Source organism: Pteropus alecto, unplaced genomic scaffold (genome assembly GCF_000325575.1).
Source record: "Pteropus alecto unplaced genomic scaffold, ASM32557v1 scaffold86, whole genome shotgun sequence".
NCBI classification, from domain to species: Eukaryota; Metazoa; Chordata; class Mammalia; order Chiroptera; family Pteropodidae; genus Pteropus; species Pteropus alecto.
Genome location: NW_006442109.1, coordinates 12,016,081 through 12,029,712, shown reverse-complemented (window position 1 = coordinate 12,029,712; position 13,632 = coordinate 12,016,081). Strand labels below are relative to the sequence as shown.

Genomic DNA, 13,632 nt, shown 5'->3' with positions numbered 1-13,632 from the left:
CCACTTGGCACATACACAGGGACCTGTCGGAAGGACGGGCCTGGAGGAGGTTGGTAAAGATGCTGCAGGAAAGAGGCAGAGGTCCTCAAGGGAGGAGGCCAAGAGAGAGAAAAAAATAGTCCCTGCTTATTTTAGTCAACACCTTCTAAAAAGGGGTTAATTTGGAACCATAACATGTCTAAGCTAAAGGAGTTCGCTTTTCAAGTTACAAACAAAACTGATTGGTGGATATTCAGAAACTACAGAGCAGTGACTAAAACCTGAGTTGTCTACTTCCTGGCTGCGTGTTGGGGTAGAAGCTGGAAGCAGTGCTGATCTGTATCATGTGTCACTTGACACTTCATTTATCTTTGATTTGTGTTTATTTGTAATTATTTTAGGTTGTAATTAGAGATGGCAGCTAGAACTTTTATTAGAATTATATGTGGAAAGCAGCATTCAAAGAGAGAAAACAGAGTACTTTAGCCCAAAGTCTGGAAAACTATTTTTAAAACCACAGAACTATATACATAGTAATAGAAATAATAATGAAATCCGTTGCTAGTAGCTACTGAGCATTTAGGAGTCAGTTATGCTCTATGTTATGTTAATAATTTACTTTTAACAATTCTATCAGATAGGAGGCAAGGTAGGTACAGAACATGATGAATTGTTGCAAAAATTATATTCTAAGAATACATAAAAGGCCAACGAACAAAAATAAATTGAATATAAATAAAAATGAAGAAAGGTCTCCCATTTCTGTCCCCAGTCCACTCTCCTTTCCTCGCTCCTACCCCAATGGAATCTTGAGCTTTAGACTTTAGACCTATCAGAACAAAATGCTTTCAGACGCTCTCCAAGCATGGAGAGCAGGCAGCAAGAGAGCCAACCCACAGTCTTTCCCAAAAGGGATCCCACTAGACCTCTAACGTTTTAAATGGGGAATTCTGCAGTATATCACTGAACAGGAAAAATATCAGCAAAAGGCTGCTGGGACCTTTCCTGAAGCTACCAAAAACCCAAGGTGAGGAGAAATCCATCATCAGCTAGAATCTGCTAGACAGTCCAGGAAAGACAATGGCTAAGAGCTAGTGGTGACCTGGCCAATAGGCTTTTCAAGTGGAGGGGAGCAGGAAAGAGAATACGGTACAAAGGATAAGAAGATAGAGTTTGCACTCAGAGACTGTGGCTAACACTTTCATTAAGCAGAGTAGATTTTTAGTTTCTGTTATTCTTTCCCAGAACTATTTTATTAAGAGAGCCTCTTAGTAAAATGCCACTTTATGTTTGTATATGGGTGACTAAATGTCACTAACTATGAAAGCCAGTTGAGGGATGCAGGCAGAGTGTACAATTAACAACCCATGGCCTTAAATGGGACAGGAGCCTGTGTATAGATGTGTCTGCCTTCATCCTCCAGGAATCGATAGTTATTGATGTAAATGTTTACTCTCTGCATTTCTCCTTCCTTACCCATGTAGATTGTCCTCTGGCTGAACTCTAGAACTTGGGAGACTCATTTTGAATGAATACATTCATTCAACAAACCTTTATCACATGGGCTTCTCTGCCTGATTTTGTGTTCTAGAAGTATAAGTTGAATAAAATATGGTCTGTGTGCTGGAAGAGACCACAGGCTTGTAAGATTCAGTTAACTGGTGTCTGTTTTCCTTAACCCAGGCCAGCATTTCCCACAGAGTAGCCTGTACCACCTCCATTAGAAATACAGATTCTTGGGCCCCACCCCAGACCCACTGAAACACAATCTGTACCTTTAACCAGATCCTCAGGTGATTCTGAGCAAGAGTTATCGGTTTAGCCCACTTAATGAAAACATTGTCTTAGTTCATTGTCTTGCTTGATGCCAGTAGTTGTAAAGAAATACAAATAGCTACGTGCATAGGATTAGTTATAACCTTCAAAAGATTATTTTAGCAATCTTAATGGCTCCAACTGTTGAGGAGAGGGAGACTCGGGAGTGAGGATTTCACTCAGTCTTCCATAAATCAGAGGGTCAGATCTGGGAACCTTTGGTCAGGTCAGTAAAATATCTCAGCTAAAGAGGATCTTAAGAGACCAACCAGCTGAGCCTGCTGGTGCAGTAGCAGAGCATGAGGGCTCAGTGAGAGGAGCCTCACCTCCCAGTCCATGGCACCTTGGGTCTCCAGATTCTTCACCAGATCTCCTTAACGGCAGCTCCACGTTGCTGTTCTTATTCTCCCCAATTTCTCAGCTATGATGGGCTTTGTTCTATTAGCAAATTCTGCATTTTAATTGTGATCCTTTTATTTAGGAAAGTCCTTCAGAGACCAAGCCAATTCCATGCCTCTCTCTTTTTGCAATGCGGTTTAGCCTATGTCCTCCTCCCTTGTCTTGCTACCCTCACCACCTCTCTCCCAGGTTCCATCCTCCATGCTGATAGGATCTGAAGCTAATAGGGAGCACTGACTGGAGTGTGTGGCTTTTCACTGAGGCTTGGCTTACAGAGATCCTATTTTCTTTGAGGCTAGAAGTTGTATGTTATGAGGCCACATCAAGTGTTGTTTTTGGGTGAGGTAAACCTGGCCTACAGAAAGACAGAGATTCAGCAGACAGAAGGCAGGTCTCATCATGGAACTCTGCCTAACTGTGGCATCTAAGCATTCACCCTCCATCCCTGTTGCCGTTCCAACCAGCTTCATTAAGCCTTTCTTGGGAAACACTCTAGTACTTTTTAATCAGAGCAAATATCTCCCAGAAATCAGGCTTTCTGCTGTGTCCATTTCAAAGCATAGAGATGTTATGAAAAGAAAAATAAAAATCCATCAAAGGATATTACAGAAGTTGCCATTGTAAGAAAAATCAGTGGGTGTCAAAAATATTTCCAAGTTGAATATCTATTTCAAGAATGTGTTAAAAAAAAAAAAAAAAAAAAAACTCCAGGGCAGCAGAAAACGTGGGAGAGGCCTTTCAAATTGTAATGAGATGAGTCTATCAAATTTATCCATGCTTAAAGTTAGAACTTAATTTTAAGGAAATTCCATATTTGCAAATTCTAAAATTTGGGAAATCAAAAATCCGCTAATGGAATACTCCACCCTATGAAGTGGACTCAGTCTCGGAACACATAATGTATCTGAGGCCACCTGAGACAGGAGTGGTTCCAGAAGACTTTGGGGAGACACCATGGGCCTCTATTTTCTCATCCGCAAAATGAGGAGGGGCTCCCTTTGGACTCAAAAATTCTATGATTTCCATAGTGCCTTAATCTGTTATATGCTTGACTTTCTCTTGCAGAATGAATTTTCAAAAAAGCTCTTAACTCAAGGTCATTGAATATATGTACCAGAACCTAATGCCATCTCTTTGGAGCCTGTGTATAACAGTACCTTTCTATGCCAGAGTTTCTTAATAATGAGTTGTTTTTGTATTTCAGTAAACGCATTTTATATTCCACCACTACTACTCCCCTACTCTCACCTAGTAACAAGGAATCCAAAATGATTCCACTGGAACTGAATCCATTTCTGTTCTGAATGCTCCTAGAGCAAGACTGTCAGAAATAAGAAAGGCTATATGGCTTCTGTCTCAGAACTTCTTACGTGCTGCTATAATCCTTCGGAGCCACTAGGTAGATGTGCACCGAAATGTTGTTTTGATAATACAGGTTTAAAAATGAAAATAAGGTTGACATCTCTCATAGTTCAAGATGTGGCCATATAGAATAGGGAAGGGGAAAAAATCGTATTCATGTATCCTTCTTCCCTGATGTCTCATAGGAGACCACTAGCGAGCCGGCTTGAGCCTCTGACCAGACGTTATCCCTCACTGATACCCTAAGGGGTGGCGTAGGCTAGTAAAAACGTCATTATGGTGTCAGATTTAATTTTAGGTCTGGTTTAGATTCTTCATGCTGCCACATGACCTTGGGCCCAATTCTCCATCTCCCTGAGCCTCAGTTTTCTTACTGTAAGTGTAAAGCTATAGATAACTACAGTATAGGATTTTTTTTCTCTTTTCCAGTGAGAAATACACTAACCTACACAGAAATGCTTGGCACATAGTAGGCACTCTTAAAACTGTATTGCTTCACGGGGACGGGGATCACATCATAGGGAATGCAGTTAGCATTAATATATTGGCTAGGTGGAAAACCAGAAGGAGCAATTAGGGGGGTCGTTTTATAAACTATATAAATGTCTAACCAGTGTACTGTATACATGAAGCTAATTTTTAAAAACCTGTATTGCTAATGTGCAACATTGCAAATGTACTTAATACCACTGACTTGTACACTTAAAATTGATTCAAAGGTTAAATTTTATGTTATTTGTATTTTATCACACACATACAAAGAAAAGTATTGCTATACCTGTCCATCATCTCCTAATGCCTAAAAGGTGCCAGCCCCATCTTCAGCATTCTGGGACCTAAGGGGAACTTAACCATATTGACACAGAGTATTAATGCTGGAGGCACCCTTGGCAGTGGTCTAGTCTGACCACCCCAAATGGTGGTGCACCATCCCACCCAGCCGAGGACCAAAGTCTTTACATTTGCCCCACTTCCCAAAGGCTTTTCTTCAGCTTCCCAGGTTGTTTTGGCAGCATGGGGCATGGTGGCAGTGAGTTTACAGCAGAGACATAATGACCTGACAACACCTGCGCAGTGGTGGCCAGTGTTCTTCACCAGATGGAGCCAGGCCCTGGGTGCCAGGTGACTGCATAAGCTCCACCTGGATGGATTTCCTTTCCATCTCTAGGGGATCTGTGGTTGGTATGTAACTCTCTGTGCTCAGCCACAGAAAATGCAAATGCTATTTTGCTTTTGTTTTTACCCCAGAAAAATAAGGTTTTTCACTACTAATAGCCATCTTTCCATTTTTTTCAACCCATTTTTGAGCCTTAGGCCCTGGAAGACTGTGCCACCACCCACTCTTTGGCTTTTGATTATTGATTATTTTGATTTTGGTTACCAATGCTGATGGAACCATTCAAGGATTTTTATTGATAGTGAATGTAGGTCTCTTTAAAGATTCTAGTCTAGAAAAATAGTCTGCCTTATAATTTCCTGATATAACATTTGTGTGGATGTCAGTGGTGGCAGCTTTCACCTTTTAGAGTAGGGGCACAGGGAGGCAGCAGATGCCGGGGACAGCCTGCCAGCTTAGGCCTTTCTACCCTGGTGTGGTTTGTCAACAAACTAACAATAGTTGGATAAAGCGCCAGGTGACAAGCAGTAAGTAGTTTGGCAGAAAGAGTCCTTTGTGGATATGAATTGCATGTGATGCTGTTTTCTTTTGGTTATAGCAAGCAGATGAGACCCTGGATTTTGAAGAACAGATCTTGGAAGCTGCTAAATCTATTGCTGCTGCCACAAGTGCGCTGGTCAAATCGGCCTCAGCAGCCCAGAGGGAGCTGGTGGCCCAAGGAAAGGTGGGTAAACCCCACTGACCAAGCGGTGGGACGTTCATGCAGTAAGGGCCCATGTGGAAAAGATATGAATGCTTTCAGCCTGAAGAATGCTGTACCTTTCCTCACTGAATTGCCAGTCTTTGCCCCAACTGACTGAAAACTTGCTGGCTTTAACCTGACAAACAGAATGAAGGGTTTGGCTGCCGGACCTCTCATCTGCTTCTGGTTAAGGAAAGTATTCCACTCCAGGCAGCGATCTGGACCTGAACAAGACATTTATATTCCCACTGTACATTAGGCTATTTGCAGATGTAAGCTGTCATATTTTCCTAGTGCATGGCTATATAAGCACCACAGTCAGGGACTTTATAATACCGTCTTCCAACTCCAGTGGCTTCATTCATTTTTTAGGGCTGTTTAACTGAATGCTGTCTAACTCTGCAGTTAGCATTTTTCTGAGCCCACTGGTCAAAAGGCCAGTCTGGTTTTAAATCTGAGATTTCTTAGATCTGCTTCATCTCTAGTTATCCATTTCATCAGCATTAACATAAAAGCATAGTTTTTTTCCAGTGATCCAAAGAATGAATAGCACATTAGATTTATCCTGGCCGTAGGAAGGTCTTCTAATTTAAAATACTCCATGTGCCCTGTTATCTGTTATTCCATTACAGCATGGAACCACCCCATCCCAGTTATGCCCTGCAGAGAGCCTTTCAAATATAGAGGCAGGACAGAAATCCTGGCAGGTTGTGGTTTTGGGCAACGTGGTCACCACAATTGTCAGTTACTTCTGTTTGATATTAAAAGGCTTTGTTGTCGGCATACAGATAGACAAATATGATTGTATCTTGACCCAAGAATGTGTAACACAGACAGGAAGTTATGCCCAGCTAGTGGCTGTGCATCTTCCTCCAGGAAGTCTCTCATGAGCTTAGCCATGCCTTAATCCAACCCACATACTTTGGCTTCTCTTTCTAAACCATGGTGTGGTGTGTTTTTCAGTATTAACATATGTACGTCTCCCCAAGTGGCATTCAATCTGTCCCTTGAAGTTTCTCACTTATCTCCTATATATGTAGCATAGTGCCAACCTTACTTATCAAGAACTTGTCGATCAGTCGATATGAAAAGACCAAAAATGGATCATTGAAAAGAACATCCTACCTAAAATTTCAGTTTATTGATAAAGGGCCAACTATGTGCCAGACATCACTAGATTCTAGAGAATCTAACTTGAATATGGCAGAGCCCCGTCCTCCAAGCGACTCATATGTTCAAGCATTTAAAGAGTTGGCAAAGCAGGTTCCGCTCAAGTTGGATGAACTATAGGCTTATATACAGGACCTTGAGGTTTTGCCTGACATTCACCAAGCCCCGATGTGATGCCTGTAATTGCTGTCAGATCCCCAATTTCATCTTCAAATTGAGATACTCATCTCTTACTTCTCTAGGCCCTTCTCACAAGTGTAAAGGTATTTCCTCCCATAGCTCCTTCCTCTACAGCTGGACAGAAAATATTTCACTTGTCGCCATAATTTCTAAATAGAAACAGAAATCATCTTCCAGCTCTCCCCAGCCCTGTAGAATGGTCTGTATTTCCTTAAGGGCCTGCCCTTCATTGTATTTAAGGAAATGTACCACCCCTTTTTGCATCATCTGCCAGAAAATCACAGTGTGGCTTTAGGAGCTGTAATCGAGAGAGATTTGTTTCCCTTGGCCCTTGAAAGAAGCCACCGCAGGGCTCCCGTGTTTGAAATGAAGAAAGGTCAGCAGAGGAAATAAGCGTGTAAAGACAGCCCCAATCCATCGTTTCTGAGTCATTCTCCCAGAAACACAATACCTGGCAACTAATGGAGGCCCTTTGGAGCATTTAAGAGAGGCTCCTTCTGGCCCAGGTAGAACCAGCCAGGTTTGTGCTAGAGTAGTTGGAGTGGCTAGAGTCCTATGTGGGAAAGGGGGCTCCATTCTCATGCCGGTGCTCATGCTGGGAGTCCCAGGTGGTGCTGCATGTCTGTTGAGATGTTTTTCTCCCTAGTTCCGGACGGTGTAGGGTCTGAGGGGCTGCAGGTCACCCCGAGCCTTCTAGCTCTCACTGCAGATTTCTCACTTCCACTCTCTAGGTGGGCTCCATCCCCGCCAATGCCGTGGATGACGGACAGTGGTCACAGGGGCTGATTTCTGCTGTGAGTCACCTTTTTCTTCTACCCCATTTGCCTTTTGGATCCCCCAAGGGAGCTTTGGGCCTTGGGTAACTTCTCTGTTGACTGTCCCCAGGCCCGGATGGTGGCAGCTGCAACCAGCAGTCTCTGTGAGGCGGCCAATGCTTCTGTTCAGGGACATGCCAGTGAAGAGAAGCTCATCTCGTCCGCCAAGCAGGTTGCCGCTTCCACCGCTCAGCTGCTTGTGGCCTGCAAGGTGAAGGCCGATCAGGATTCAGAGGCCATGAGGCGGCTACAGGTAATGGTCACTGATGCTGGTGGGAAAATACTCCTGTTGGAGCGGGTAAGTGTCGCCAGAGGAGACAGTCTCACTTCCTTGGCATGACCACCAGGCCTTCCATCAGCCAACTCTGTCCCACTTTTCTCATTTTCTGTCACGTACAGCCATGCATCCTACACCCTGCTGCCTACCAAACTGACATTCTCCACATGTGCCTTCTGGCCTCACGCCTTGGGGCCCTGTCTCACTCAGAATATTCTGGCCTTCCTCCCCACCAGCCCAGCCTGGTGAACTCCTACTTGTCCTTTTTGACACAACTTGAAAGCCACCTCTCCTGGGAAGCCTTCCCTGACTCCTTTGTCTCAAGCAGTCAATCCCTCCTGTGTCCTGACAGAGCCTCCAGCCAAAGCCCCGCTCTTATGGTTCCTGTCACTGGTACCACCATATTTATCTTTATGTGTCTTTGACAAGGCTGGGATCTTCTTAGGCTCAGGCACCACATCTTTACCTTTGCATAACTCACACCTAAGATGGTGCCTGTTTCAGTGGAAGCCCTCATTCACTATTTGCTAAAGAAGGGAATGAAAGGATTCAGGAATTCATACGAGACTGTTGCTAAGGTTTCCCAGAGCCCAGAGAACATGCCTATGAAGTTGATAATAGACTCCTTGCCAGTGCATATGTTTTCCTGATCGCTTCAATTGTCGAAGTGTTTTAAACACACTGAAGGAAATGTTTGGATGAAAAAAATCACATAGCCTCAACATCTTCACATGTCAAATGTTACCATTTTTTCTCTTCCTGTTTTCATCTGTATACAAAATAATTTTGTCTAGTTGTAATCATAGCAAGAGACATTCTGCTTTTTTTCGCTTAACATTTTATCATACATATCTTTTTCCTTGAAGAAAAAGCTTCATAACTTCTCTATGCAAAGCTAATCGGTCCATTCTTCATGAGTCTCACTTTTAATGATTGCATGATGTTACATCAACTGATTATGCCAGAATTTTCCTATACTGTGGACGTTTTGTTTCCAATTTTCTACATTTTTATTATGTGTTGTAATACAGACTGTTGGTGTTCTAAAAATATGTTTATATAAGTCATGAATAATTTCGTAAATGGCAGAAATATTTGAATAATTCCGCCCAAATGCAGAACTCTCATTTTACTTCCCTAAAGTACATTTCTGTTGTTTGGTTCTCCTGAGTATCTCTCTGACCCTCCTCCCTCACCTTCATATGACTCCTGGGCTAAACTCAGGGGGAGAATGGGGAGCTGCACACTTGTAAATGTGTGGTTCCTGGGTTTGGAGAACACTTCTGAGGAAAACATCCTGAGTTAAGAGATACCTGGGCTCAAGTCCTGCCTCCGCCATGTATTAAGTCCATGATCTTACACAAATAACTCAAAACTTTTCAGGCTTTGGTTTGCCTCGTCTATAAAATTAGAATAGAGATATCTGCACTGGCTCTTCACATGTCAAGATAAGGGTCAAGACGTAAACATGCTTTTGTAAGTCCTGAGGATTTACACAGACATAACACAGCATCACTCTTATTATCATTGTTGCTGATTTCAACTGGATGGTCCAATGTCATATCTGTGTTACTTACAATGACCCAGAGGTTCTCTGGAGCTAGATAGACCTATGTTCACATCCCAGCTCTATAACTTTCTAGGTACAGGATCTTAGACAAGTTACTTCAGTTTCTACATCAGAAAAGTAGACTAATGATTTCTGACCTCATAAAGCTATTTTGAGAATAAACGCATGATGACTACTTGTCCTTCACTTCTTGTGCAAGCCCTCATCGTCCCTACTGGTCCCTTTACCAACCAGATAAGCTACTTAACTTTGAGAAAAATTCTCAACTTTCTGATGTCTAACCCTCAAGCACAAGTCTTTGCACTGAGGGTGCTAGGCAAGGAATTTGAGAGGTTTAATGAAGGCTTGACCACCATTAGAAGAAGATCCCAAACCTCAGGTGGCAGAAGACAAATCCTCAGGACCATGCTTCATGAGCGTTAGGAGTAAGCCAGTGTGGGCTGCAGTCCTTACTGAAGATCTAGACTTCACACTGCAAAGCTTTTCTTCACCTCCTTGAGCATGTGGCATAAAGCCCAGCCGTGACTGTAAAAGTATATCTGTAAAGCCCTTAATTACCATGGGGGTCCCAGCCCTCTCATGCAGGAGTAGGTTGTGCTTTCATAGCCGTTCATTCCCTCAGAAAACATTCAGTGACTACCAACACTGGGCAGCCAGTATGCCAGGTGCTGGGGATGCAAAGATTCACGTCACAGTCTCTGCTCTCAAGTTACTCCCTATGTGTGGTAAAGGCTGCAGAGAAGCCAACATGAAGCACTCCAGGAGCACTGGGGGCAAGTGGGGAGGCCAGGATGGATCAAGAAAGCAATGTCCGAGCCAAGTCCTCAAGTATGTCTAAATTGAATGGGGCGGGGACAGGTGATTTTCTGGACCAAGGAGGCAGCCCTGAGTATGCTTCTGTTAACACACACATCACAATGTTATAATCATTTTATTTACATAATTGTAATTCTCAAAAATGTGTGTTCCTTAGGGGCCAAGAACTGCATCTCATTCATCTGTGAATGAGCTTAAGTTAGGTAGGTGCCAATGTTGGTAGAATCAGTGGATAGATGGACGGACAGATGGACAGACTGACAGAAAATGGATACTAACTAGAGAGGACGTCTGTGTTATAATTGGATGATAAATTGATTCTTAGTCTCATGAACTGTACCTTCATGTCTGTTCTTGCTAGATCCAAATGACTGTTTCTAATGATATTATGTGTGTTTTGTTCCCTCTCCAGGCGGCAGGAAATGCTGTGAAAAGAGCCTCAGACAATCTTGTTCGTGCAGCCCAGAAGGCAGCATTTGGCAAAGCTGATGATGATGATGTTGTAGTGAAAACAAAATTTGTAGGGGGCATTGCTCAGGTTTGTGATCACAGAGATCATTGCATAGTGAAGGCTCTGAAAAGGCCCACAGGAAAGAAATCTATTTGGCTTTCTTGAACGCAAACTCAACCTTTTTCACACAATGCCTATTGACTAATATTCCTCAGATCATTCTTTAGAAGCATGAAATAAATATATGAAAACCATCCAGTAGTTAAGGACTCCAGCTTTAGTTTCAAGAATATTCGGGCCAGGTCCTGCTCCGAGCTGAGGAACTTCAAGGGACTGGGCCCCATCTTTCAGCTTCAGGTTTCTCATTGGAAAAATTGTACATTCGATGGGGAATACGTCACACTGTTGCCACAAAGATGATGGGATGCTCCATGTAAAGTGCTTACACCAGAGCCTAGTACATAGTAGGGATGCAGTAGATGTTCGCTGTTAAATCAGAGGCCAGAGTCCACTTATTTTCTTGGATCAACTGGGTCATTGATCTCAAAACTCAAACTGCAGACCAGAGGCTAGCCTCCAGAGCAGAGAATATTTATTCCTAGTGCATTGCTGTAGCAGAGGCTGCAGGAGCTTATGAGACGAGTAATGGAGCGGGAGGGCAGTCTCCGCAGAGAATATTTATTCCTAGTGCATTGCTGTAGCAGGAGCTTATGAGACAAGTAATGGAGCGGGAGGGCAGTCTCCTGGTACATTTTAGATCCATCCAACTTGCTGCTTTTCTCCTAGATTATCGCCGCCCAGGAGGAAATGCTGAAGAAAGAGCGAGAACTGGAAGAAGCAAGGAAGAAACTGGCCCAGATCCGCCAACAGCAGTATAAATTCCTACCCACTGAACTGAGGGAAGACGAAGGCTAAGGCCAGAGCCAAGATGGCGAGCCCCAGGGGAATGGCTCTGCAAGAATTGGACAGACAGTGTTCCTGAGAGACTGGGCACTTACCCGGAAGCTACCCGCCTTCCCCTGGGGCCAGCCCAGAGTCCTGAGTGCTCATTCTCATGTCTCTGTCCTGTCGGGCACCAGCTGCATGATCGTGATGTCACACGGTACAGTGTCCCACCCACAGCTCCTCTGCCACCTCCCCTCATGCCTCATCATATCTCAGGAGAGAGGGGCGCACATTTCATGGACTGTTACCAAAAAAGAGAAGTCAGTATTATGTCGTTCTCAGACACTTGTGCTTTTGTTGGTCCTTCTCTAGGCCTGGTCCTGGGCCTTTTTGTGAAATCTTAATAGGAAAAAAATAATGGCTTGAGTAAGTCACTGATGCCATAGATATTCAAAGATACTCTTCTTCCTCTCAGGAGAAAGTGGAAGTCGGAGTCGAATACGGTTAGTAAACGCCGGAAACATAAACCACTGTGGACTCCAGGAGGGTGACTAGGATCGAGTCACCCTCTGTGTCTGAGTGCTGGCTCACCCAGAGGGTGAAGAATTCCTGCTCCTGTTTGCACGCCTTCTTCCCTCCGTGTGTAAGCTCTTTGTACAATCTAGTCCCATCTTGTATTATGTGGCCCAGAAAATTGAACAATTATTTTTTTTTCCTCCATAATCCAAAAGGCAGAGGTATGGGGGATTGTCAGGGCTTGGTGAGCAGGGGCTGTAATAAAGTGTGTGGGCTCCTTACCCTGCAGAGGCTGTTTCGGTTCATAAATTCATACACACAAACCCATGTCCCCCAGATGACAGTCAATACAACATCCCGTTTTAGGCATTCGAGGTGGGGGTTCAGCTGAAATAAAGCAGTTCCTTGGCGACTCTATCTTCCAACTCCCACATTGGCTCCTCTGCTCTTAAAGTGATCGGAATCCGGGATTGGAACATCTGTTTAAAAATCTGTCATCTTTCCTCCCTCCCAAGATGGACATTTTCCCTACGTCTTAATATTCCTAAAATCTAGGTGCATCCTAAAATCAATATAAACCTTTAACAATATATTTTCCTTATTGCATCTGGTAAGTGAAGATTTATGGTATTTTTCAGAGTCCATCTTCTGGATGCCACTCCTCCAGATTTTCATATATTTCCCCCTCTTTTCTCAGGGCCCTCTCCTTGGAAGGGCATTTTAAGACCTTGAATTTACTTTTAATCTGAGCCTTGACCCGAGACAGTACATGAAGGATGAGTGGCTCATGGCATAGCTCCTAATGCCTGGTAGCAAGTATCTTTGAAAGAATTTATGGAGGGAAAACAGCGGTGATGGAGGTACATGGTTTTCAAAACTAATAACTGTGGAAGGCAGCAGTCATTCTTCACTTTTCTACATTAATGTGTTATCACATCTCATAGCTCGTCCACAGTATCGTTTTAAAATTCCACCCAGGGGGACAGTTGATGCTCTGGTCCTCAAAAGGTGTCACTTTTAGACCTTGGCCAATATTTCCTTTAGCAGACTCTCTAGACCATGTCATGCTTTAAAATATAATTAAACTTTTAAGTTTCCCATTTTGAGAGACTTGTAAGTGCTACACGTAATAGAATTTTTTGCCAGACAAGTAGAAAGTGAGAGAAAACATAGTGTCAGTGAAAAGCAGGTGGAGAAAGTATGTAGGGAGGTGGGGGTGGAGGCGCCTTCTGAAGAGGCGGTTAGCTGGCGGAACCTTGGTGTCTCGGGGAGCTCACACACTTTTGGCCTGTTCTCTTTGAGTATAGCCAATACGACTCTTCATCTCTATCCTGGGTCATGCCCTCTCAGACCTCAGGATGAAAACTTAGGGCCCTGTGGACTGGGGGTTCTCCCCTTGAGACACTGTGTAGATGGGCACAGGTGCTTCATGAGACTTAAGAATCAGACCCAAAGGCTCAGAGTCAAACTATGTCAGTGCCCTCACATCACAGGACTCTGGGTGGCCCCTCCATTGCCAACCCCCTTGTCTTCCAGGC

At 43.7% G+C, this 13,632-nt stretch overlaps 1 protein-coding gene across 1 annotated transcript in view; it reads left to right on the top strand.

The window, feature by feature from the left end:
• TLN2 (talin 2) overlaps positions 1-13,200 on the top strand; it is a 397,436-nt gene extending 384,236 nt beyond the window's left edge. The window contains exons 56-60 of the mRNA XM_025038744.1: positions 5,271-5,396; positions 7,496-7,558; positions 7,650-7,832; positions 10,655-10,780; positions 11,480-13,200. Of these exons, the coding sequence (XP_024894512.1) occupies positions 5,271-5,396; positions 7,496-7,558; positions 7,650-7,832; positions 10,655-10,780; positions 11,480-11,608 (627 nt within the window). The 3' untranslated portion in view covers positions 11,609-13,200. The remainder of the gene's footprint in view (positions 1-5,270; positions 5,397-7,495; positions 7,559-7,649; positions 7,833-10,654; positions 10,781-11,479) is intronic.
• Positions 13,201-13,632: the final 432 nt, after the last annotated feature.